This window comes from Merops nubicus, unplaced genomic scaffold (assembly GCF_000691845.1).
Source record: "Merops nubicus isolate BGI_N331 unplaced genomic scaffold, ASM69184v1 scaffold20546, whole genome shotgun sequence".
Lineage (NCBI taxonomy): Eukaryota > Metazoa > Chordata > Aves > Coraciiformes > Meropidae > Merops > Merops nubicus.
Window position 1 is genome coordinate 8,782 of NW_008615862.1, and position 25,836 is coordinate 34,617.

The 25,836-nt window shown below is 42.8% G+C and overlaps 1 protein-coding gene across 1 annotated transcript; it reads left to right on the forward strand.

Moving 5' to 3' along the window:
• Window positions 1-7,922: 7,922 nt before the first annotated feature.
• Window positions 7,923-24,829, forward strand: METTL11B (methyltransferase like 11B). The gene is made up of 4 exons (XM_008942672.1): window positions 7,923-8,167; window positions 15,965-16,140; window positions 21,667-21,916; window positions 24,555-24,829. The coding sequence occupies exons 1-4, from the start codon at window positions 8,011-8,013 to the stop codon at window positions 24,827-24,829; spliced, it is 858 nt and encodes a 285-aa protein (XP_008940920.1). The 5' UTR covers window positions 7,923-8,010.
• Window positions 24,830-25,836: the final 1,007 nt, after the last annotated feature.

The window sequence follows — 25,836 nt, forward strand, 5'->3', positions numbered from 1 at the left end:
TTTTCTTTCAGCTTGTTTTCCTTTGGCTTCCTTGAGAAATTAGTTTTATCTTGCCTTGCCTATCCATGCATTCATCAGGCCTCTTATTCCTCCCTCTAATAACCTAATGACATGTTGGCCAAGAGTAATCACCACTGAAAGATACGCATAGAGTTTGAAAGTTAATTAAGTTTCAAGAGGTTTGTGTGCTCTGGCTGCCAGGTAGGTGAGAGAGACCCAAGATAGGAACTGTGCTGAGGGAGAGTTAAGCATAGTTCAGCTTTTTGGCAGCAGCGAGGGGTCAGCCACTCTGTGCACACTAGCCAGCCAGCCAGACAGCACGGATAAACGAGCTGGCCAAACTGTTCCACAACAGCCCCAGACTGGCTGCAACACAGGAAGTTTCTTGTCCAGGGTGGATCTTTCGTGATAGATGGCAGGTGAGCGGAGCTTTGGGGCTTATTTCAGGTAGAAGCAATAAGACACAAATCTGAAAGAAGCTGTCATATTAGTCTACGACTCACAGAACACCATATTTGCCTGTTGTAACAAAAAGGAAGTTCTCCAGCACTCCTGTGAAATGTGCTGCTGTACCTCATCAGGAGAATGCCAATCTGGTGTTTGCCACCCTAGCCAACAGCAGGCAAAGGGCCACAGGGCTCTCGCTCTGAAAACCTGGATCTTTACATCTTAGCCTCTCAAGAGAGGTGTACTACTGGAGGTTAAATGATCTCTCTCACCCAGGGTCTGCCCACATCACTTCTTTCTACAGGTCAGTTGTTATCCATTGCACTCTCTACATCCTCAGGTTGGTGTTTCTGTTTTGTTCATACTGCAAAGAAAGGCCGTCCCCTCCTGGCACTACCACTCTCATGTCACATCACTAGTGTGTGCCCTGGTATGCCCAGGATGGAGGCCTTCATGCCTGGGCCTTCTAACAGTTCAGGAAATAATTCTGAAATGCTCTATGCAGCAGCAGCATGTAAGTACTAAGAACCAGGCAAAGCACTTTTCCTAGCTAATGGGTTTAGACTGTTTCCCTAGGCCTGGCTGCCATTTGCTGTCAGGCACAAGATAACTGGGCTGAATGCTTTTTGGTCTGAGCACATGGGTCAGTTATATGCCTTAGGTAGGAAGAGACTGAGAGAGAGTGGAAAGGTGTGTTTTCTGGCTGTGCTGCGTGCAGGAGGAGATTTGATAGTGCAGGTTGCCATCTTTCTTTTGCTTTGGAATTGAAAACAAAGCCTTGAGACACTTTTTACCAAAGCATTTCTGGCAGTTGCATACCAAAGCTGAAAGACATTAAGACTAATTTGTCTCCCACTTGCCCAGCTCTCCTACAGGCTTTTCTGTATTGCTTTTCATGCTGCTTCCGGAGTGTGCAACATCCTCTTCATCCTGGCTCACCAAACCACTATCCCCTTTGGCCACTTCTTAAGGCTCTCTTCTTACGTGCAGGCGGCAGTACTGTGAGACGCCAAGTCTCCAGACCCTCTTCCTCCTCTAGCTGAAGAGCTGTGCCTGCATTCCTAAATGCAGGGCTATGGGGGGATGGAAGCTATGCGCACACGCATGCACAAGGCTACAGCTAGCTTGATCCCGCATTTTGTAAAACCCACAAGCCCTGTCACTCAGCCAGAAGAAGATTTTTGTTAGCATGCTGCTCCAGAGCTTTCGCCTAGAAAAGGAGCTTCATCGTGTGCTTGAGCCAACAGAGGGCAATATATGCAAAATTCAATATTGAGAAGAATTGCTTTTAAAAGGGGACTCTGAGCAACCCAGGCCTTACTGTATCTGGAGTCACATATCACAGTGAAAGGCGGCATTCCACGCTGGACCTAAAAACTTCTCAGGCTCCATCAATTAAACCACCACATATGGGGTGGAAGAGACTCAGCAAGGAACTCTCACTAGGGTTCAATGAAAACCAGATGTTGTGGGCACAGCTGTCATTCTTCTTATCAAGAACAACAGAGCAGCCCCTGCTGTAGTTTCATCAGGAACCCTGCCCTTCCTTCCCTTCAGCCCCAGCACTACTGAGAGTCCCTAACCAGAACCAAACAAAATCCTCATGGCCAAAGCATGCAGGAGTCCTCCCCAAATATCGCTATTTACGTTAGCATACTGTTTATGGATCTCCAGATCAGGATCCCGCTGTGACTGTCAGAGTGCTGGAGACATGACTGAGACAGGCTCCCACTCCTACCTAAGAGCGGATTCACTCACTCTCTTAAAAAAGTAATTTTGTGGTGGCCTCAGAGCTAGAAGATGAGAGGGAAAGAGCTGTGTATTCCCTTCATTGGGATAAAGCTCTGGCCAATTTCATTTACATGAATTATAATGTATTTACCCATAGGGCTCACATGCTGTGTTTTGTTGCTTTAGATAGAATTCCAGATTGCTAAATTCCAACTGGATAAATGATAACAGATTGCTGCTGTGACTGCACCGGTGAAAACGCATGGGAATTGTGCAGGATATACCCTGAAGGGTGTGAGTCATCCTGACCTACAGGCAATGAATGCTGCTTTGGAAATGCGGTTCCAAGCAAGGGTTTCTCATGGGAGATCAGAAGTCCTATCCCAAGCTTGAGTCTTTGCCCAAGGACCTGTTTTGGTCTGCATTTTCTTGAGTCCTTTTGCCACAGGGTGATTTTGCAAGATGGAGCTGACTAGTCTACTGGTGACAACAACGTTATTATTGTTTGTACTTGCAGATGAGATGCTGAAACCCAATTTACCTAGATTTAACTACAGATAAACAAAGAAGTGGAAGAAGGGAAATAGCCCTGCAAACAAACCAAAACATTTTGTTTGGCCTGATGCAGAATATTTTTGTGGATGAGAAAAGATAAGTATTTCAGTTTCTTACCACCCCTTTTAAGACACTATTTTTTCTCTATTCCACACTTAACTCAAAAGCAATTTATTTTCACAGTAATACTTCTGAAGACTGCCGACTCTAATTGGATCCGTGAGCAGAGGTTAGGTGGATGAGGATTATGACTAAGAGTTCTGGACTTCAAGTCAGACAATTAGTGCATCCATTGTCATGTTAATATTTCCCAGCTGGACTCTCTGACACTGGCATACACTGTTGCTCTGAGCAAGCTGCCGAAGCTACAGTTCAGAATGATACAGGCAGTTGCTTTTCTGGCTGCAGCAAAGTCGGTTGTGAAGGTTGTCACCTACCATCCAACCTGCAGCTGTTGTTCGCTGCCTTCATAACTGCAGGTGTGCTCTCTGCCTGTGCCTCTTCCAGCAACATGATCCTGTGGTTTTAAGGAGCTTTTAAAAACTTGTTGTCAAAGATAAAATAAAAGTTACTTGCTTTAACCACATCTATTCCTGACAGCATATGCCAGGCATGAGCATGAGGGAGAAGAAATAATATAAAGGCCTTTTTAAGACGAAGAGACATCTTACAGCAATCCTAACGGCTTGTCTGTGTGGAAATCAGATTGCGTACCAGGTGTTTTGTAAGCAGAACACAGTAATTTAAAGGCAAAATTGACCCTTTGTGACCTATACGATATGTGGAGCTAGTGCACGTGTTTTTCTTTTTCTCTTCTGTGCAGCTGATGTGTTTCAGAAGTAGCTCAGATCTGCAGAGACAGGTAGTTGCCTATTAATATAAAAGAAAGTCCACCTTCTCTTTACATACCCTGATGCTCCAACAAACAGATTTGCCTTAGATCTTGCACTGACTCATCATAAACCATGTGATACCTCATTTTAAACCTGCTACCCTCAGGCAGAGGTCAGCTGCAGGTATTTTAATGAGTAGGCACTCTAGCTGATCCTTCATTTTAATCTGTGATAAACCTGATGTCCTAGAACTGCCTGATCTCAGGGAGGGGAAAATGAAGGCACATGGAAGAACTATTAATTTACCCACATAAATACAAACACATACTTATTTTAGACCAGAAGCTGTTTGAGGCAATGACTGTCATGCATTATGGCTGTGCCTACTGTTACTTTAGTGTAGAGCTTCATTTTTTTCAGATTCTTCAGCATCCTTTCTACTAACAAAAAACGTGGCTAGCTGGCTTCAACTTCAGAAAGAGACGAACAGCCATTTGGGAAAGGAAAGTGAAGTTGAGGAGTGGGTTTGCTCACATTTCAGCAGTGATCCTACAAGTAGTATGGGTGCCATTGTGCCTATACTCAAGTCCCACAGTTCTGGTTGATGGAGATGTTATGGTATATAATAGTGCTTGAATTGTTTGCAGCTTCTGGGTAGACCAATGCTACTCCCATTCAGAATATGGGGTTGAGAGACAGCATGAAGCAGTTGTGCGTTGTTCTTAGCAGAAGGCATTAAGATGCTGCTCTTGACAAATAGGCAGAGAATAAAGTATTCACGTTCTGAAAAAAAACCCTGCTGTTTCTGTGGCCTTTTCCAAGCACTTCTGGGCACAAATCTATGTTTCTGCCTAACCTTTGAAAGCAATAGGAAGTGCTTTGAAATTGCTTTAAAAGGCTTGATGCTGTTGTGATTCATCTACTTAGCTGGCTGTTGTCTGAGGATTGAATGTGTGTTCACGGTAACTCTTAGGTTATAGAACTGTTTGGAACAGGGACTTACACTTGATCACATCCAATCAGAATAAACACAATTAGTGTTTATGCAGCTTTCTGTAGATATTCACTCTTATTTGGAGGAGGACCACTACTGTGAGTCAAACCCACCACTAATTTATCAAAAAGGGCTCTAACCAACTTTCAGCCTGAAAAACTAATCCTGTGAACTCTTGCTTCTGACACTTTTGTGGTGGATGGCTGAGAATGGTACCTTGGAAAGAGAGGTGCAGATGTACTTGTGCCTGTCCCTCCTCATGGGTTTTATGGTTTCTCAGAAGAGCAAAACTCACTTTGCTGAGTGACACTAGAATGAGACCTGCCTCGCTACCTTATCTACTGTTTTGATGCAAACTTTGAAGTAGTTCTGGGGTTTGTTTGAGATAGATAGGTTTAAATGTTGATTGGTGATGGGGTCATAGACGGAGACATCCACAACATGATTGCACATACCTTTTTTCCTAAGGAAAGTGGGATAGGAGTGTATTATGAGAAGATGACTAGTTGAGCATTAAAATGACAGGGAGTGACTCTGAAATATGTCTCGTTTCCCATGTATGTGTATTCACTGTTGTAATTGGCCAGATTCTCAGAGGGTGTAAATTGAGAGAGCTTCATGGGAGTCACAGCTGCTGGGGCACTTTGTAGGCTGCAAAGAAAGAGTTAAGTCCCATTTGTGCACAGAAGGCAAGAGAAACAGTGCCCTTTTCTGCCTTTGTACTTCATACCCTCCTAGCAACTGTGAGAGCCCAGGCGCCTGTGGACTTCATGGATGCCAAAGCTACAGAGAGCCCTGGGGCTGCAGTCCCAGCACCCTCCACAGTGTTGTCTCCATTAGGACGTGTCAGGGCTTGGGTTTCACTCTTGGAGTCACTGGTATCTCTAAGCAGAGGGGTCACTTTGCTACACAATGGGCATTGCCAAAACACCAGCCATGACCAATGTGAAATGTGGTGTCAAATGCAGAACAGGTGGGCTCTGGGTTCCTAGTGGCATCTTTTGTCGGTAACAAAGTGAGCTTGTGCAACCTCTTTCCAAAGCATTAACATGCTGTCTTGACTCATCCGTTCCTGGCACACTGACTGGTGAGCGGCTGAAAATAGATAAGCATAAAGGGCCAGATTTGTGAGAAAACCAAGACATACACCAGGATTGTGTCTGGATCCAGATATTTCAAAATTAATTGGAGAGAACCTGTTGTTTCTCTGATAGATAGATAACCAGGAAGAAATTTGAGATGAGTTATTTCAAAAAGAATGGCTGAAATTTCTAAGGCTGCATGAAGAACATCATCCTCTGTTCAAGGAAGGGCTTGGACTTAAGTGCAGTGGCATGAGAGCTGATCTAACCACTGCTGTGATCTCACTCTCCCCATCCCATCCTCAGCTGCCCATTCCTGCCTCCTTCTTTTCTGGCAGTTGTAAGATCTGCACTGAGACAGTTCGCAGTGCTGACTAGACAGAAGCAACCAGCTGATGTAGCAAGCTGAAATGGCTCAGTAGAGACCCCAACAACAGGAATGCATGAGCAGGGAAGAATGGGAGAGTAGAAACATATCTTCCAGTACTTAGATTACCTTTGGCTGTCATGGAAGTCCCTCCAGCGTGCCTCTCCGAGAGGACACAGGGAGGAGCAGGTCTGCAGTACTGGTAAGGCCACTGTGTATTGTGGCTGTATGGCTGCCTCCTCCACACCACCATCCCAGATGGCTGTTCCAGCCCCCATACTGTAGCACATGACAAATTCCCTTGTGTCATCTGTGGGCTGGACTGGGGAATTGATCCCACTTCAAAGAAAAATAAGTGTATTTTTCTGAATGAGATTTATTCACCGATGAGTTCACCAACACATTTGCCTCATGATGTAGACTGGAACAGCTGCGGGAGTGGCCTGTCAGTGCAGTTAGGTGAGAATGAGTGGTTCAGGATGGAAGTTGGGGAAACAAGAAAGGCAGTAATACCCAGGGAGGAGTGTGCCCCTAACTACTTTTAATAAGCAATATCAAAGCAGAGAGAGAGAGATTGACTGCTCCGAGGAAGCGAGTCAAGCTGGAAAACATGCCTTAATTGCTAAATGCGCGTGCGTAGCATCCTCTGTAGCTGAATTTCCAGGGATGTTCCTTGGTGGAGGCTGGGTCATCTTTGTTCTGCTCGTGGGAGCTTGATCAGACATTTGTCATTATTGCAGTACTGCTCAGGACATATGGCAGCCCTTTTGTATTGAAACATACAACTTTCTGATCATGAGTTGCTGCATTGTACCGTGCTTATGGTGCAGACAGCTGGAGTAAACAGCTTGAAAAGTAAAAACCCTCATGGGCACAGTGTGTGAAGGTCAATGCAGTCAGTACAGTCCCTATCCCCTTGCCTGATATCTTTTCAGCTCAGGAGGCTTGAAGCTGTATCACACTGAGTGCCTGAACTACCAAGGGGCAAACAAGGTTTTGAAGCAGGACTTGTCCTTGTCCCTTGAGGGCATGATCTTCCTCTGGGATGGCACATTCTTATGATATACAGCACCTTGCAGCAAATTAGCATTCTCCATTCTAGAAGCACTTCACCTTTTCACATCCTCCCCCGCTTCTAGAATTTTGCACACTGCAGTGGCCTGAACCTCCTTCTGTTTCCCAGCCAACATGTTTGTCCAAGTTTGTTAATGGGCGGTTAATGTCCTTTTGTTCTACCATGTACTTTATTAGGTAAAGCAAGAAGCTCCTACCCTCACCTGGCTTTACCATTCCTGTGTTCCCAGACAGAAATTTCTTCCAGCTAGCCTCTGCTGTTGAGATAGCCTGTACCATTTAAACAGATCAAATATACCTCAGCAGACTGCAGTGCAGAGAGCAGCTTGCCCTGCTATACACAGTTGCACAGCATGAAGTTGGACCTGTTGCTTTTTCTTTACTTGCTATAATCACAGTTTATTAGGACGCACAGTTTGTGCAGAGGCATGTTCATGTCCTGTCTCGTGGCCTTCCTTTTGAGTGCCTTGGACTGAAAAAAAAATAGGGAGAGACAGAGAAACAAAATCACCCTTTGAGATATAAAAGAGGGAGACAGGAGATCCTCGATAATATCTGTGTTCCTTTGAAGTGAAGGCTGAATAGATTAGAAAAAATGTAATTGAATTAAATCCACTCTTTTTTTGAGTAGATATACTTTTACCCTGGCTAAGCAATTTCCTGGTTGAGTTTTTTATCACTTTCCAGCACCTGCTCACTTCAGAGGGTGACACTCCAGAGATTACTCTGAGCCAGTGCCAACAGACAGCATTCTCACTCCCCTCTCACCCGCCTCCACCCCCTGCACTGCTCAAGACACACACCCCGATATAGAATGACAGCACATTGCCACAATTTAAATGACACTGCTGCTGCCCCTTCGGGAGCACAGGTCCTCCAGAAAGCACCAGCCACAGCAACTGTCCACCCTTGCAAAAGAACGTCTTCATGATGGCGTATAAAGCAGCACATTTGGCCTTTAAGTCACGCTGGCACAAGACAGACGAAGAACTCTGTCGGCACAGTATGTCCTTCGTGCTGCACACAGCGATCCGAAATGACTTCTTTCAGAGCTACCTTTATCTGCTGGAGAAGCTTCCCCTGGGTGAGTAGCTGGTGGGCAGGAGTGTCTGTGCGCGTGACGGTGCTCTGGAAAGATGAATCACATTAGATGGTAGAGTGCAGATACACTAATGACAACAAGCAGCTTGAGAAGCCTGGCTGGAGAGACAACTGTGCTAGCTAAGCCGTTCCCTACTCTCTCGCCCAGCTCCCTCTAGTTCAGTATCCTGTTGTTTTACCTAAATGCTCCACAGGTTGTTACACGAAGGCAAGGGTGAGACCACAAGAGTGAAAGGAAGTTTGGGTTCTGGCTGATGGTTCCTTTTTTTGTCACCTTTTAACTAAAATATGCATTGACCTGTTTGGAACTTGGAAGGACAAATGTAGCACTAGCAGAGCTGACAGGCCTACTTTCTGTGGCCTGGTACCTGTTTTGTTGTCATTTGGTGTGTCCTTAGCCTTGTCATTTGTATTGTTTTTGACAAGGGCCTGAAAAGTAAAGATTTGGAAATTTTTTTCAAGAGTCTTTGAAACCGCAATCTCTGCAGCAGGCTGTCTAATCTAGTGTTTGTTACCCGGGAGGAAAATGCTTCCAAAATGTTTTTTTCATAGCCAAATTTCAGTGACAGCCTCTGATACAGGATGACCGAGACTTTTTTTGTTCAGATGCAGAAAAGGAATGTTCAGTTCTTATGAAAATTTGATCCTGAATAAGAAACAAAATTGCCTCAAGACAATATAGCTAAAAAATAGATTTGACTTGAGTTTGTATTACATTAGCATGTCACTTTTTAAGCAGAAGTATTTAGCTTTCACTCAGTGTTAGAACTGTAGGAGTTTAAGATGGAAAGGATGTGTCTGTGAAACCTGTTAAACTACTCTTCACAGTGAATTCTTGAGGACTCCTTTCTAATTGGATGGTCCGTTGAGGCAAGTGTATTATCTTACCTGACTGTGTGAAATTATACAGACCCCAGGGAGAACTCTGCTCGAGGTGGTAGAATTCATGAGTCCTGTAAAGAGAAAAAGCATTTCCATATTATCTTAGTATTTTGATATGGCTTCTCAAATGCAGCACTATCTGCAGCTATTTAAAATGAAACATGGAAGATAAATACTCCTATACTTAGTGTCAGGTAGCAGTAAACGATGAAAAGGCAGGAAAGATGGAAAGGAAGGAAAGTCAATTATACATCAATGGAATCTCAAGAGGTCTATGAAAATGTTATTCCTTCATTTGTTTTGAAAATAAACACAACATATTAGAAACTGAGCAGGATTTTCTACAGTGTTAACTGTTAGTATAAGGACTAATAGATCATTTTAAGGCTAGAGGGTACCATTATGAACTGTCTAGATTAGAATGTCATGTCAGAGTTGTGCATCATGCTTGTAATTTGTGACTAGGTCACAGTATATATTTACAAAGACAAAAAATACCTTGGTTTAAGGTCTGCAAATGAGTATTCATCAGCCCATCATGAAGCTCATTCCAGGCTTAATTGCTTCACTCTTGTAAAACTGTACTTTAGTTCTTGTCTGAATTTTATTTGAATTACTGTTTCCAGCCAACAAGCTTCGTAAAATGTTCCTATCAGACTAAAGATTCCCTCTGACAGGCTTTTCATGACCTGGATCATTAAACTTTACTAAAGAGCTTAGAAGCTTATGGCCATCCTATCCAAATTAGTTTGACTCCATGGAAAAGGTACTGGACATGAGTCCAGCCTTCATGTGAACATGCAGTATGTCTGTTGCTCTATAGGAATTGTCATGAAGTAAAAGGTGTGCATAAGGCCAGGTACTGTGCTCATGTGCTGTGAATACACAACCAAGAAACTTCGCAGCATGCTAGGATGTTGTGGTCTGGATGGATGGAAGATTAGATGAGAAGAAATTGGTTGGGTGATTTGTTGTTTGAAAGTCATAGTCAAATCCCAAGGTCAGTGGAGTACTGCAGGGATCTGTTCTGGGACCTGTCCTGTTTAACATCTTTCTCAATAACCTGGAGGTGAAGGACTGCTTGCTCATCACATTTACAGATTGTGGCCAACTGGCAAGACTTGTCCACAAGTTCTAGGTCAGGACTGCCACCCAGAGGCACATAAGTAGGCTGGAGGAAAGAGACAGCGGGAACCTAGTGAAATTAAAATTAACCAAAACTGAAAGGCAAGTGTCAAACTCTGTACCTGGAAAGGAAGAACCTTTGGCAACAACAACATGGGCTGGACAGTGGCTGTCCAGAGAGCAGCCCTGCTGACAGAGTTTTGGTAGACAGCAACTACTTTTTGGTAGACAGCAACAACATGTGAAATGGCGTATCCCCTTTGAAGGGACACTAAGGGGATGGGGCATGTTCAGCCAGAAGAGACAGCTTCAGGGAGACAAATATCAGCCTACCAGTACCTACAAGGTCATGAAGAAGATAGAGCTGAGCTCTGCCCAGTGGTGTGAGGCAGCAGGACAAGAAACAGTGGCCATAAATGGAAACAAAAGAAGTTTAGACTGGCTATAAGGAAAAACTCTCGCTGTGAGGGTGGTGTCATGGTTTAGGGTCAGGGATGCCCACAGACCTGTAACAGACACTGTTAACTCTTCTCCCCCCAAAAGGGGAAGAGAAAGGAAAGAAGGGAGAGAGACTTACTGATTAGAAAAGTAAAGCAGCTGTAATGAAAACACTACTACTACTACTAAGAATAATAATAACATAATTAAATATATAAAAATATATACAAACCCAGTACTGAACCCAGCTCGCCCTCCGATGGCAATAAGTCACCATCACCCCTGGCTGGGGAACAGCCCCTGGGGAGAAGTCCCAGGCTGGACTCAGCAGCAACTGTGTACAGGAGCTGGATTCTGGAACTCAATTCAGGAACACATGGCTCAGGATCAAAGGCAGAATGGATGGAGTCCTCTTCGGATGCCGGCCACTGCAGAAACAGCAAAAGGGAGGAAGAAGGAAGGGCTTGATCCTCCTGATCCCTCAGCTTTATACTGAATATGAGGGATATGGGCTGGAATACCTCACTGGTCAAGTTAGGGTCACTTGTCTTGTCCGGTCCTCCCTGCAGGTGCAGCTTTACTTTCTGCCCCCCTCAGTGTGGTACACAGGATTTAGCAGTGACCTTGGTCTGTATACAAATCCCTGGCAGTAACTCTAAACATGGAGCATTATCCCTGCTAGAAGCAGACACTGTCTGTGAAAATATGCTGCTAACTTCAGAAAGAGCCATTAATTAGAAGAGTTTTAGTGGAAAAGTAAAATCACTGAACAGACCTAGTTCTGTGCTACCCCAAACCAGGACATGTGATCAGGCATTTAAGCAGGTTGCCCAGGGGGGCCATACAATTCTCCATCACTGGAGGCTTTCAAAAACTAGCTGAATAAAATCCTGATGAAACTTATCTGACCTCATGTCTGTCCCTGCTTTGACCAGAAGTTTGAACTGGAGACCTCCTTAGGTCCCTTCCAGCCTCTGATCCAGTGATGTCTGTGATAGAGAGAACTCAGTGTGGCAGGTCTGAGTATCTCTGCAGAATGACATTTTCCAGATCAGTTCAGAGTGGAAGTGAACAGAAATGAACTGAACTTCTCAAAGCTTCAAGACAAATCCAGATATCTCTGTGTAAACAGTATTAAACAACTAAAGAAATGCTAAATCTGTGACCTAGTAGGGCAGTTAAGCCTGTGCTTAGCCCTAACCAAGAACAGTAACACCAAAATCAAGCCTCACAGTGAAACTTGCAGTGCTGCCCAGGGTCAGCAAGGTAGAAAACTTGCTTCAAGTGATGCTGACTTGGTGCTCCTCTGGTCCATGGCTAGGTTCAGTGGTGAAGCACTTCTAGGCATGTTTACTTGTGAGCTGAGTGTATCTGATATCACAGCCTGTTAAGAGAATCATGTCACGTTTACAGACCAGAGTAAAGTTTATAAATAAAAAGACATGAGTAACTTTAGGCCCTGATCCAACAGTGTGCTTAAATGTGTGTGAATGCCCTTAAGCCCAGTGGACTTTAATGGAGCTATTTCAGCTAATTCCAGCTATTTCAGAGGCTGGAAATTATGCATGTGTTTACATGGGCTGTGGGACTCAGTGCCAGTGGGGTGAGATATGCAGTGGAAAACTTAGATGATTGGTCTATAGAGACAAATATTCCCATGTGTGAGGCACGTGTCTGTAAATAAAATCTGCTTTGGGGATGGACTGATTTTCATCCTCTGTAAGACAGAATTTAAATGGTTCTTGGACCACAGTAGAAAGGTGAATTCTGCCCTGCACCCAGATAACTATTTTTCAACTGATGCACAAAGCAGATGTTGCATTTAAAAGGGAATACTCAGCCAAACTGGAATTAGTTCAGTATCTTGCAGAAAGCAGTTGGACCCACAAAATAATGTTCACAAATAAAAACTTCAAAAAAATTACTTGCAACATTTACTTCTGCTGGGGATATTTAGCTAAGTAAAGCCTGCAACCAAGAACTATAAGACATATTCACCCAGTCTTATGTGTTAAGTGATCCATTTTTCTAGAGATTTAGATCAGATGCACTGGGAAACAAAATTCTGAAGAGAAACATAAGAAAATATTAAAGATAATATTTTGGACTTTGCAGGGCAAAAAGGCTTAGGTAAATACTCTCTGTCTAGTCCAGGGGCTGGCATTTAGCTGTAGATCACCACTCTGCATCCAGACTGAGTTTGCAGCAACTGAAAATTATTAACATCTCATGACTGTGGAGTGACCTTTGGGCAGCCAGTTTCTGTTCTGAGCCTGCTTTTGCAGGGTGTTTGTTTTAACCGTCTCCATCTAAGGGACTTGCCCACAGATTCAGCTGAGAGGCCAAGTGTGCCATGAAAAACTTTCTTCTTACTTCACTAGAAACACATTTCTAACCTTAAACCTTACAAGTTACCTGCCTTAACACGGAAAACCTTGTCTGTGAAAGGCAGCTGCCTCCCCCTCCCATGTCTGAGACTTGCAGCCTCCATCATTGTATCCTGCCAATGCCCTACTTCACAAAGTTCAAGGAAATCAGGCTGTGCATCTGTAACTGACCTCACAAGTATTTCATTTCCTGATGCACAAGATAGTCCCACATGGGTCATGGAAAGGGAGATGCCTCTGGCTACACAGGTCCCATGATGAGGGGGAGGCACGCTGGAGCAGAACTGCAACACTAACTGCCACCAAGGCCATGTATGCCTCCTTGCACTTCTCTTCGGGGGTAGGTTCCTGCAAGCTGGCAAATCTCCATCTCCCTCTGGTCGTGTGCTGGAGCCTGCATGCCAGGCACAGCTGCGAGGCAGATCAGAGGTGAGGTTGATTGGCTGTGTCTGGAAAATTGGGTTGTGCATTGGGAGAGTTGGCTGTGTTGCAAATTCATGAGAGGGAGGAGTAACACTGAGGGAGCAAGAGGTGGAAGTCGTTTCTATAGGTCACACACTGTGTGAAGGAGGCTGTGGGTCCCCAGGAGAAGATGGGGTACAGCAGCACCCTTTACTTTAAGCCTGTATCCTTGTATGCCCTCAGGTGGGATAGTTGCATAAGAAGATCTTTGCAAAGTTTGATGCGTAGAGAAGCCCCTGTGGATGCTAAGCCCAGAGCTGGTTTTGGATACCAGCACGTAAGGCAGAGCTCTGGGGCCCCAGCTGGCCTGGGAAGAGCCGCAGTCAGCTGGTGTATGCATGCAAGTCCCAGCAGGCATTCTGCAAGGCTGATACTGGTTCTGCGTGAGAAATCTGAGAGCATAGAGTACAGATCTGATATCCTGAACAGCATATCATCCCCATGTGTTGCTGCGGGTCAGGCTCATGTTTGGAGTAGAAGGACTCTGAATATTTGTTGTGCATGCTGCCAGCTGCCTGCAACACCCTGTCCTAGTGTGCAGACAGCCTGTAAAAGCTCCTTCCCTTCAATCTAGCAAACAGCATAAATCACTGTCCCTTGATATCTTTATTAAACAAGCCCTAGAAATCATCACTGAACTCTTATATGGAAGGTCTCGCAAAGCCAAGATGCAAGAATTCAGGCTGGCATCTGAAATGGAGAGAAAAGAGATGCAGAAGAAACAAGATGGTGCCACTCTCAGAGGAAGATGGAGGTTGTTTACTGGAAGAATCGGAGCCACTGGTGGAGTCTTTTCCCCAGGCCTAGGAGCCACCCTGGCCAAATTGTGCTGGGGATTGGCTGCTGCCCCCTTCGGATTAATTTCTTCAGCTAAATGGTTTCTTCTGAGGATGTGAATATAATCAGTGGAGTGTGTAAAACTCCCAGGTTTGACCCTTGCTGGGCTCAGTGCTTCTTGTGGTATAAATTTCTCAAGCATAACATAAATGTGTAATGGATTAAAGCTTTAATAGTATCCGTTCGGCAGTTGACTTAAGCAGGTGATGACAAGAGGGGCTGGTAATGCTGCTTTTGTTGGATGAAGTATATACCGGGCATGCTGCTTATGTGTAACCCAATAGCACTATTCTGTTCTGAGTGGTCCTCGGTGGTAATTATTCCCCATCCTACTTCCTTTGTCCCCCCCTCATTTGCCTCCAAAATGTCATTCTCCTGCTGAGGATGGGCAGGCACACACTTATCATTCCCTGCTGAGCTTGCTTGCCCTCCATAAATACATTCCAGGCTTATATTCAGGGCCTTTGGCCTAGCTCTCATCCTCTGTGTGTAGGGCCTGATTCCTCTTCCCCAGGCGGCGTGAGCAAGGCGTGGCCTGTTCGGACCCTTCCCAGCAGCGACCGGCCGTGCTCCCAGGGACAAAGCGCTGCTCTCTGGTCCTGTGATGGAGCTCTCCCTTTCTGCTGTTGTTAACCCAAAAGGTGTTTGCTGCTGGATCGTTGCCAGTTCCTCCAGCATGCTGGGAATCTGCAGCAGAGCTGGTCTCACACTGCAAGGTGATGCTCGCAAAGACTTGCTCCCAGTGTGACTCCATCTCTCCTTATTGCTTAGCTTTCACAGACGGGCTTGAAGATGTGTTGCTGTTAGAAGGTCTATTGTACACCCAGGACAATGCCAGGACACTTGTATGTGCACATGAGACAGAGGTCCTGCTTCCCAAGCTAACTGTTTATGGCCTGCCTAAACCCAAACTCCTAAGCTGCAAAACATAACTGCTTTTAAAAGCACATCAAAGCACATCAAGTATAGAAAAACCCAGGATGCAGAGGTTAGACCTTTTTTTTTTAGGAATAGGGGAAAATAGCCTTTCACACAGGAAAACTCTCAGGTTTTATTAAAACAGCGTCAGAGTTACGCTTGCTGTATATTACCAGCAAAACAGCCAAGCAATGAAGAGAAATATCCATGCCTCTGGCACACAGGAACTTTTCAGTATAATCAGTCACTGATTATCTCATGCCTTGACCTATGACAGATGAAAATTCAGGACTGTCTCTTCTAAATTGTCTTCCCCACTGTGTACTCACTTAGGCCTGAGACTACTGTCCACTCGTTGGTGCAGCTTACTTACTGTGCCACAGACTGTACAGTATCCCTAAAAATAAACCAGAGCAAGTGCCTCATTCATCCACTCTCTTCTTGGTGCACTCTCCGTGCAGCTGTCAATGTCTAGAAAGCTTATATGGAAATCTGCATGACAGTTAGGTTTGGGATAGTGGAAATGATGACCCTGCATAGCAATAAATGCCATCCACAGCTTTTCTGGGACCAAATCAAACCCCTTGCTCTCTTTGGCATGCATTTTCATGCCAAATTTGGTGATTTGAAGGCTCAACCAACTTTATAGATCTTTGGCATTGTACCTCCAGAGCAATAAAGTAAACCAGAAATATCTTCCAACAGTAAAAGAGTGATTTATCTGCTTGCAGTGAAACTTTACGCATTGACAAGTCAAGTTATCAATGGGGAGATGCAGTTCTACGCCAGGGCCAAAGACTTCTACCGGGAGGTGCCAGCCACAGAAGAGGGCATGATGGGAGACTACATTGAGCTCTCCAATACAGACATTGAGTCCTCCAGGGAGTTTCTCAGGAAGTTTGTTGGGGTGAGTCCTTTAATCTCATCTTCTGCAAAAAAAAGCGGTGATATGTCATAAATTACATGCACTGTGCCACATCACATGTTACATGGCACCATACGTCATATTTGGTATACAGTCACAGGTCATAATTCACTGTCATCTGGTCCAGTAATGTGTTCTGCCAGGTCATGCATCATCATGAATACATATTTTGCCTGGCCTTGTGTAATTGTTTTACCTATTTTGCATCCTTTTCTTATGCTCCAAAACTGCAAATTCTTACAGCTGTGTTTGGGTGTGACATTAATTCTCAGTGTAGGACTGGGACCTTTCATGTAAAATCCTTGCTGGTTTCAGTGGGAGATTTGTCTATCCAAATTCCTGCAGTCCATTTGGGAAAGTAATTGAGACTAAAAACCGAGTTTCTGTTTTGCCTTTTTATAGATATTTTTGAGAATGCTGCAACAAAACCCAGCCCTCCCCACCCCGAACGTTAGGAGTATATAGAATAAGCTACCCATTAGGAAAAATTTTTTTTTTCTTTAACATTCCAGTGTCATTGTAGACCTTTGCAGTCAGATTTCTAAAGATCTGTAAACATCTTTGAAGGTATGCTTTGACTTGAGATGCAGAGAGATGCCAAGTGGGATATTAAAAGCACCTACAATAGCAGTATTGTCTTGGCGCTTAGGCTTCTGAAAATCCTGTTGATCCCTAAATGTATCTTTGGGAATCTGCAAATCTCTAAAAGAGTGGCCTGATGGTTTTCTGAATGCCCTTCCTTCTTCTCAGGGGAAAAGCCCACTGTATTAGCTCAACAACAATATTGGATCCTAAAGAATCCACAAAGCTACAGGACAACATATTTCTTAACTCTTGCTTGCAAAATGACTTCTTTTATATAATGCTACTGTAGATCTTTCATTTTCTGCTCAAATGTCCAAATTTGGGATAGCCAAATGGCCTTTTTTTTTAGTCTTAATGATCTACTGTGGAAAAAAAAGCTCAATAGGTTAATTAGATGTGTATAAAAAAAGGCACAGTTTAAATTGATTGGGATGGAAAATGAGCGGCTTAGCAACAGATAGAAATCCTGTATAGCAGTGAAAAGCAACTGATGGCAAAGTTTGCTGTAGCTGATAGAGAGGAGCTTTTGGGACAGTGAGCCAGCAAAACATGAGTGAACAGTTGCTTATTTTTAAAAAAAATTAACAGTCATTTGTATTAATACTAGTGCAAATAGGCTTCACAACGTTTCAAAGCTTCGCTATATCAGGCTTTCTACAAACACAAGATAAGAAAATGCAAAGGAGGTCCAGCAAGGCAGCTGAACCTGGTGGTAAAATGCATTTTCAGAAAAAATGAAGCGCAACTTAGAAGCCTAGAGCCAGCTGAAGGCATATTCTTTAAATTTTACTAAAACCTCATTTTAAGGACATGTCTGGAATTCACGTGGCACATAAGTGTGTACTCCGGGAAAGGTTTCACACTTCCTAGACACCACAGAGATTATGTTTCCTGAATGGCAGCTTTATATCACACTGTTACACTTTCTCATCTCCAAGACCCAAAAAGGAAAGAAGTACAGTCTGTAGCAGTTTCACATGCCAAAGAGAAGTCATACCCAGTGCATCAGGTGTGGTGACAGATACAAAATACTCCAGAGCAAAGTTTCTCCTTCTATTAATAGCCAGAGGTAGAAAGGATACTTTGAATGGCCAAGATCAAACTGGAAAAAAAAGAGAACAGAAAGGAATCTGCACATTTTGATAATTCTGAGTGTCTTAAAGCTTGTCCTCTGTTCAGATACAGTCAATGGTAATGTTACTTATGGTTTATTTTTGTTTCTTACTGTAATTTGTTTCTTATTATAATTTGAATCCTACTGAATGAGATACAGATATTTACTGGCTTTCTGTAGTAGTGACATTAGTGTAAGCCTAATTTGGGTTATGTCCTCCCAAGTTCATGATTTTATGTGTAAATTTTTTCCAGTAAGGTGATCAAGACAGAAAAAAGCAATTTGCTTCACCCTAGTAGAAGCTCTACTTTCTTTTTAAAAGAGAAGTTTAACAAAGTCAAAAAATAGGAAAATGAGTTTCAGATCAATTGAACATACTTCACTTAATTTCTTTTATTGTCTTACCCTCTGAAAAACTTTTCCCTTTGTTTTCAAGAGTTCAAGTCAGTTCCAAAATGAAAAATGCTGTTTAGAAATGAAAAGCTGACAAGGTTTTTTTTTTTTCCTTGAAAGTCATGAAAAAGAAGTATCGACATTTTCAAAATTCTTTCCCATGTTTTTTGGCTATAACTATTCTCTAGATTTGGAATATCAATTTCACAGAGAGATTTATTCTTCCAAAACTTTATTTTCTGGCAAAACTAGTGCTTCTTAAAAGACAGTTGCCCAGTTCCACTCAAATTACCCCTCTTGAGTTAGTTTGGCTGGTGTAGAAATGCCACACAGTGACATTTCCCTTACATGACTGATGTCGCATACCTTCATGTATGGCATTTCTTAGCATGATTCTTAGCACCACTGTAAACTGAGCTACAGATTTCTTTACCATTGGAGAATTTATCTTGCCTGGGCACATGGAAGGAATTAGAGAAAGGACTAAGGACTTCACTTATATTTTAGCCTGTCTCCTTCCCAGGCAAGTCAAACTGAGTTAAAAGTGCCACTGTGCTCAAGTTAAGAGGTTTTATGTGTGTGTGGGCAGAACTCAAACCAAGAGCAACATTACTTGAGCCAACAGTGCTGTGCAGACAAGCTATAGGCTGTCTTAGGTGCAGTCACACTTGAAGGGTTATCAGCAGAGCTATAGCACTGCATATTTATGGCAATGTATTAATGCCAGTTAAAGCCTTTATGTCCACATGGACATGGTGTTTTCAAGTGCCTAATCCAGAGGTAATGTGTATAAAGGGAAATAAAAAAAAACAAAGAAACCATTAATTCAGGAACAGTTGAGGTATAGGTGCATGGAATAATACATATGGAGATTATATTAGCTTTATAGCTCCCTTTCTGCTCTAAACGCTTTCTCCCTTTCTTGCGCTCACTTCACCTGCCAGGTTGGTTGCTTGCTGAGTGCAAAGCTTCTTGAAAGTGATTTTATTTCTGTTTGATCAGGCGGATGGAAGGGGTGTTGCTGAAAACCTAGGGGCTTTATTATTATTATTATTATTATTATTATTTTTAATTTAGAAAGCAAACCACTGGATATTTTTTATCTATCTCTTGAACTCTGATTTCTTTTTTGTCCTGCTTATCTGCACCGCTTTCCTGCCCTTCCAAGACCTGAAGTAGCATCAGGAACATATTCCACAGCTCTTTTATCCCTAAGGAAATTTGTGAGTGCCCTATTAAACTGTAATGAAAGTGATTTTGAGAAATGGGAAGCAGGTAATAAGAGGAGCAGTCAATCTTAAATTTTGAAGCCTGTTCTGGCTTAAAGATTTCACTTATACTATTTTTTAAAATAAGGAGTCTGATTTTCAACTCAATTAGGCTTTTGGGAAAATGTTTGCCTTCCAAAGAAAATGTTAATACCCTGTCAAAGCTCTGAGCACTTCCAAACTGAAAATATATTAGCTGAACATGGAATTATGTCAACGTTTTCATTACAGACGGAGCCGTGGTGCTTCACAAGGCTTCTCAACTGACTGCCTGACATTCTTGCTCCCTTTCAGCAAAGTGTGGAATCAAGCTTCATCTCCCATGATTGTTCCCTTTGCTTCTTCTTGATGGCAAATGGAGATGTGTCATCAGAGGTACTTGCTGTGACGCATCATGGGAGATGAATTCCCTGTTGCGAGTGAGGCAGTGTGACTGTAGGTTCTCTGAAACACGAATGTCAAAGAAGTTACATGGCTTTTTCTTGAATCCTGTTAGTTGTTTAGGTAAATCATCCTGGGTTTCTCACCAGCTTTCTCCAAGATTGTTACTTAATCACATAGTATAGGCCCGTATGTATCTGCCTGCAAACAACATGGAAATCCACCTTGTAAAGATCCAAGACGCAGTTCCTTCTCCTTTCGTGAACTCCTTGATGCAGCTTAGTCTGGTCCTCAGCGAAAGCCACACGCTCCTCAGCGCGGCCTGTGAATGAAGAATGGCTCACATTTTCTGGCTAACTACAAACAGGTAGTCTCTTGAGTCCCATAGGGCTGAAGGCTTGTGGACTCTTGCACACACTGGGAGATTAATCTTCCTAGGTGTACAGATTTGGACCAGCAGCCCTAAAGACTGGTGAGAGCCTTTGAGGTCCTTGTGCTCTTTCTACAGTTACTCTGTGTAACCAGATGCTTCTCCAGGCTATTCATAGTCATGTCATTGACGGTACTGTCCTTTGACCTTAATAATCTACTGAATTACACACTGAAGCAAGGCCAAAAAAGCAGTGAGTTATGTGATTTATGCTTGGTCACTACAGAGGGGGTCTCCCAATAAGCAGGAAGAGCAAGACTATTCCTGGGCTTATTTCCTGTAAGAGCAGTGAAGTTGCAACAGGGACTTTGGCCCATAGCTTGCACGTCAACACTCAGTTCCAGGGACAGGGAAAAAGTGTTTACACTTGCTTTTAATATATTTGTTTAACAGATAACTTCGGCCAAGGGAACTCAAGTCCCACAGTCAGTGCATGTACAGACTTAAAATTTCTGTTTTACAGAACAGCAGAAGGCTCTTAAGAACTTTTTTATAGCTAGAATGGAAGCTTTAGGGGTGAAATACAGCTTTCATTACAAAGCTCCTTTTACAGTGACTCATTATTTTCTCATAGATACAGCCTTTGTGCCACATTTTTTCATGTCTGATCTCTGTCCAGAGATTATATTTATGAAGAAAGAAGCAGTGAAGCAAAATCCACTCCATCATCTTTCTTCATCATCTATGCCTAAAAAAGAAATGCTGTATATGCTCCAGTCCAAACTTCTTGAGTTGTAACTTACCTGCAGCTCCAAGATCTTCTTTCAAACACAGATTGTTTTGAAAACTGCACTCTGATCCTGAGGATGCTGTGATTCTGCAGAGATGTCCATCAGCACCTTGGCACTTCTTTGCTGCAGGAGTTACTTCTTGCACATAGTGTTGGGTACATGCTTAGTTTTTTGTTAGGCCTTCGCAGGGCTCAGACTGAGGCTTATCGAACCATGTAGTTGGATGTGAGGTACAAATATTAGATAGATAAATTTGCAAGGACTTCACAAAGACCAGAGGATCTTTTGAGACAGCTAGATGCTTGTGAAAGATTATGTCTCTCATACCAAACAAAATCTCACTGTACAGCAATAAATGCAGGGCCACAATAGGAAGTTCTATCACCGGCAGCCTGAGAAGAGAGCAGCCCAGCTCAGCTCACACATAGGTACCCAGAGCCGTACTGGTATTGTCCCAGGTTCTTATCAGTCTTTCAACAGCCCTGCACAGATAAGGAGGTAAAACACTAGGCTTGGTGAGCTAAAGGCCATACGTAGTGAGCGACACATTTGCTGTGATCTTTCAGGTGGATTCCCCAAACCAGATTGTTTTCTTGCATCCCACAGGGGGTGGGGAAAGCCGGCACCAGCCGCGCCCTGGACTGCGGCTCTGGGATAGGTCGCATCAGCAAGCACGTCCTCCTGCCAGTTTTCAAGAGCGTGGAACTGGTGGATATGATGGAGAATTTCCTGGCTGAGGTCCCGAACTACCTGCAAGGCAAAGAGGACAGAGTAGAGATGTATTATTGCAAAAGTCTCCAGGAATTCACTCCAGCCCCACAAAGATACGACGTCATCTGGATTCAGTGGGTTTCAGGTTAGTTCAGCATGCTTCATCCAGCCCAGCATCCCAGAGAACTATACAGCCTATGCTAAAGTTTATATTAAAAGAATGGTGCAGCTGTGAAAGGAGGTCCTCAAATCTTTGAGACTGCTTCCCAAAATCTCATAAGAGACTTGTGAGAGTTCTCCCCAGCCACATGCACAGTGGGTACAAATAAATGGGGTTTTTTAGGTCATGTTCTAGAGGAAGATACATGTTCTTGGAGAGTAACCTGCACGCTATGGTGCAGCTGAGGAACAGGACTCATATATGGGTTTTCCTGAGCAGGAATCCTCCTTCCTAGATGCTGGTGCTGCAGACAGATACGTGCGGTTGGCCTCATCTGTGAGCAGGGATTTCTGGATCTGATGATTATCCAGACTTGGAGGTATTTCAGGAGATAATCTGAAAAAAAGCCATAGTGAAATCTCTGATACCTATAAGTCAGATCATGTCTTACCTATGTACTGATGCTTAACAGGTTCACTTAGTTATGTCTCACAGTACCCCCTCATATAAGAAATACCTACTTATTCTCCTGCAGCCACCCCAGTGAATGCCCTGAAGCATTAAGAGCAGCAAACTGGCAATCAGAAAATGCGGGCTAAGTTCATCACAAAAAAAAAAAAATCCTACTGCAGTGCCTAACTGCCCTAACTGTCCTTTCAGAAACAAGATTTTCACTTCATCTGTGAACCTAAGTGTCCATGGTGTAGTTTCAGCTGGCAGAAGTCATGATCCGAAAGCACAAAAGGAGGCCTGAACAGCTCCTTCTCACCAAAATCCTGTAAATAGTTTCTTGCTAGGCAAAAAAAAAAAAAAGATGAAGGTAGAGGGATTAGCACAGGAGGTGGTTTTATTCAGGAAAACTTACTTGTCATCTACACATAGTCTTAAAAAGTAGTGAAACTGAGCTTCTTAGAACAGGTTTTTATAGCTGTACTACCAAACTGCTTCAGGACAGTATTGTTTTCCTTTGTACTTTGTGTTTCCTGAATAACCGCTTATTGCAGTAAACGGTGCTTCTGCCTCATCTTCTGAACAAATCCGAGTCAACGTGAGACTCAATGAGCTAAGACTTGTTGGAGGCTGTGCTGGTCAGCACTGTGGCTGCTAACAAAGAGACCACACCCCTTTTCTTTAGCACAGACACACATCTGAGTCTCCTTCCTTCATCAATTTCAGTGAAATATATAGTGATCTGACATATTAAACAAACTTCTCTGCCTCTCTTGAATGATGCCAAAATATTCCAACAAGCTTAATGCTTTTTGGGGGAGTGAGGGCAGAACTGTCTGGTAGACAGCAACACCATGAATATCTCATTTTCTTAGGAAACTAGGCTAAAAGCTACTAAGTTAAGAGAACATTAAGTTCCAAATTATGTGTTCAGAAGCTTCAATAAATCTTGCCAATACAATCTTGATTTGTCTTATGCATGCATAAGTATATGAGCCCAGACTGTTATGTTATGAAAAACTAAAAATACAAGTTTACATTTCAAATAGGAATTACCGTTTTCCTTCAACTTGAAAGGTATTCAGCTTTAGGCTTTGGGGCTTTTTTCTTTTTCTTTTTTGTTTGGGGGGTGGTTAAAAAAACCTGACATGCTCTGTCAAAATGTGTTTTTAAAATTACAAGTTCCATTTATCAAAGTTTAAATCTTCCATCAAGAAAATGAAATATTTTGACTAGAAAATAAAAATGATTATTTTTTTCCCAAGGTTTTCATTCAGTTTCTGACTACCTGCTCTTGTTAATTCATTTTAGATGTTTCACATGTCAGAGTTCTTATTTTGCTCTTATCTGAGCCCTTCACTACTGGTCTCAACATAACAGAAATACTGATCTTTAAGAAGGAATAACAAAAAACACAATCTCAATAACATATTGAAAAAAATAGCATTTTAAAATTTATATGGTATATGCAGAAATCACAACAGTGTGGAGTAATATGAAGAGTTTATTTAGTAGTTTGGAAGGTCTTGCATTCTTCACTGAATCTCTGATGAAGAACTCCTTTGGTGGGTGCATAATGTTACACAGATTTGTAGCATTAAAAGACAGAAAGGACTGGTTAGATTATCTAGTGTGACCTCCTCTGTATCAGAAGCTGTTACATTCATGCCTTCACCCTTGTACTGCGCCAGTAGCTTGTGTTCAATTAAAACACGTCTTGAGAAATTCAACCACACTCGATTGGAGGACTTCAAGAGGTGGTAAACACTACTTCTGTTGGTAGTTTCCAATGGGTAATTACTTGCACTTTAAACAGTTCTCGCTTATTTCCAGTATGCGTTTATTTGGCTCAGGCTTCCTGCCACTGATTCTTATTATGACTTTAACCACCAGATTAAAGAAACCTTCAGCACCCAGTATTTTTTTCCACTATTCCCATTAATTTCTGTCCACATCTGTTGCTACTACAAATATGGATCCTAAATATTGATTTGAGTTTGTAAGTGTTGAACTCGTTGATTTGCCCGAGATTTCATAATTAAATCTGGCAGAACTAGATCTCCTGTGATTAAATAGAGTATGGAGACTCTGATCAAGGCATCATTCTGATGGGTACAGGGGGAGCCTCTTTAAGTGGTTAATAGTGATATATTTTCCATATTTTCATCTGTAGGATATCTGACAGATAAAGATCTCCTGGAGTTTCTCATACGGTGCCAGAATGGCTTGAAGGACAATGGTGTTATCATTCTCAAGGACAACGTAGCCAGGGAGGGCTGTGTCCTGGATTGTCTGGACAGTAGTGTGATCCGAGACCTGAACATCATCCACAGCCTCATTGAAATGAGTGGACTCACCATCCTACGAGAGGAGAGGCAGGAGGGATTCCCTGAGCAGTGTGTCCCTGTCTGGATGTTGGCCATGCAGAAAGGGCCTGGCCATTCCTGATTGCATAGTGAGAATGCAGAAACTGAACTATGGATGAACCACAGGACTGGGAAGGAGAAAAGCATCTACCAAAATCCTCCTTACCATGCACTGCTACTGCTACAGTTCTAGGGCAGCAGCTCCTCTAGGATCGGGAGAGAACTGCACTGGAGTCAGCTTCTCCAGGGAACAGTCCATTTCTAAATCCTGCCTGCTTCATCATACTTTCAATTTTTAAAAGCCTTTCTAACAGCTCCTTATCAGATCTCTCTTTCATTAAGGAGTCAATACAGGACAAAGCTCAACTAATAGAAAATAATTAGGTCTGAAATTTCTGTAGCGGCTAATACATTTTGGAATGTTCTCTATGAGGTTTTAACAAATAACCCTGTTTTTTTTACTATGGCACTTAAATCTTTTTGGAATTTAAGAAGGATCCCTCAGTTCACCGAAGCAGGAAATTCAGATAACTTCTGGAAACCCTAACCCAAATTTTGACTTTCATCACTATCTGTACTTTAAAATATTTAAACAAAAAATGCAAGGAAAGTTTCATCCATCTCTTGGCATCAGCTATCCAGTTTGTTTAGTTTTTTGCATTTCTGTCAGTTTGAACAATAGGACAACCTGGTTAATTTTCCATTTTTAGGAACTACTTTGTCGTTGTGATGTTTATGCTGTAGAACAACAGTGGTGCATAAGGGTTTTCGCACTCCAGGGGAAAACTTAAATGACAAATATATGCATGTTTGCATTGAAATCTTGTGAAAAGATTGCCCCACAAATTACATTCTGGAAAATATTTTTTCAAAATGTTCACAGTGGAAACCACTTGAAAGCTTCTTTTTATTATCCACACCGCTGTAAATTTCTTTCTTTCCCACATTCAGAACAAGTCTGGCACCATATGCAAAGCTAATGAGATTTCATGGGGTGTTAATAGTGAGATTGCAAGAAGAACTAATAGAGTGTTGTATTAATTAACCACTGTACTACACTGCAAGGGATGTTAGTATAACCCAAAAGCA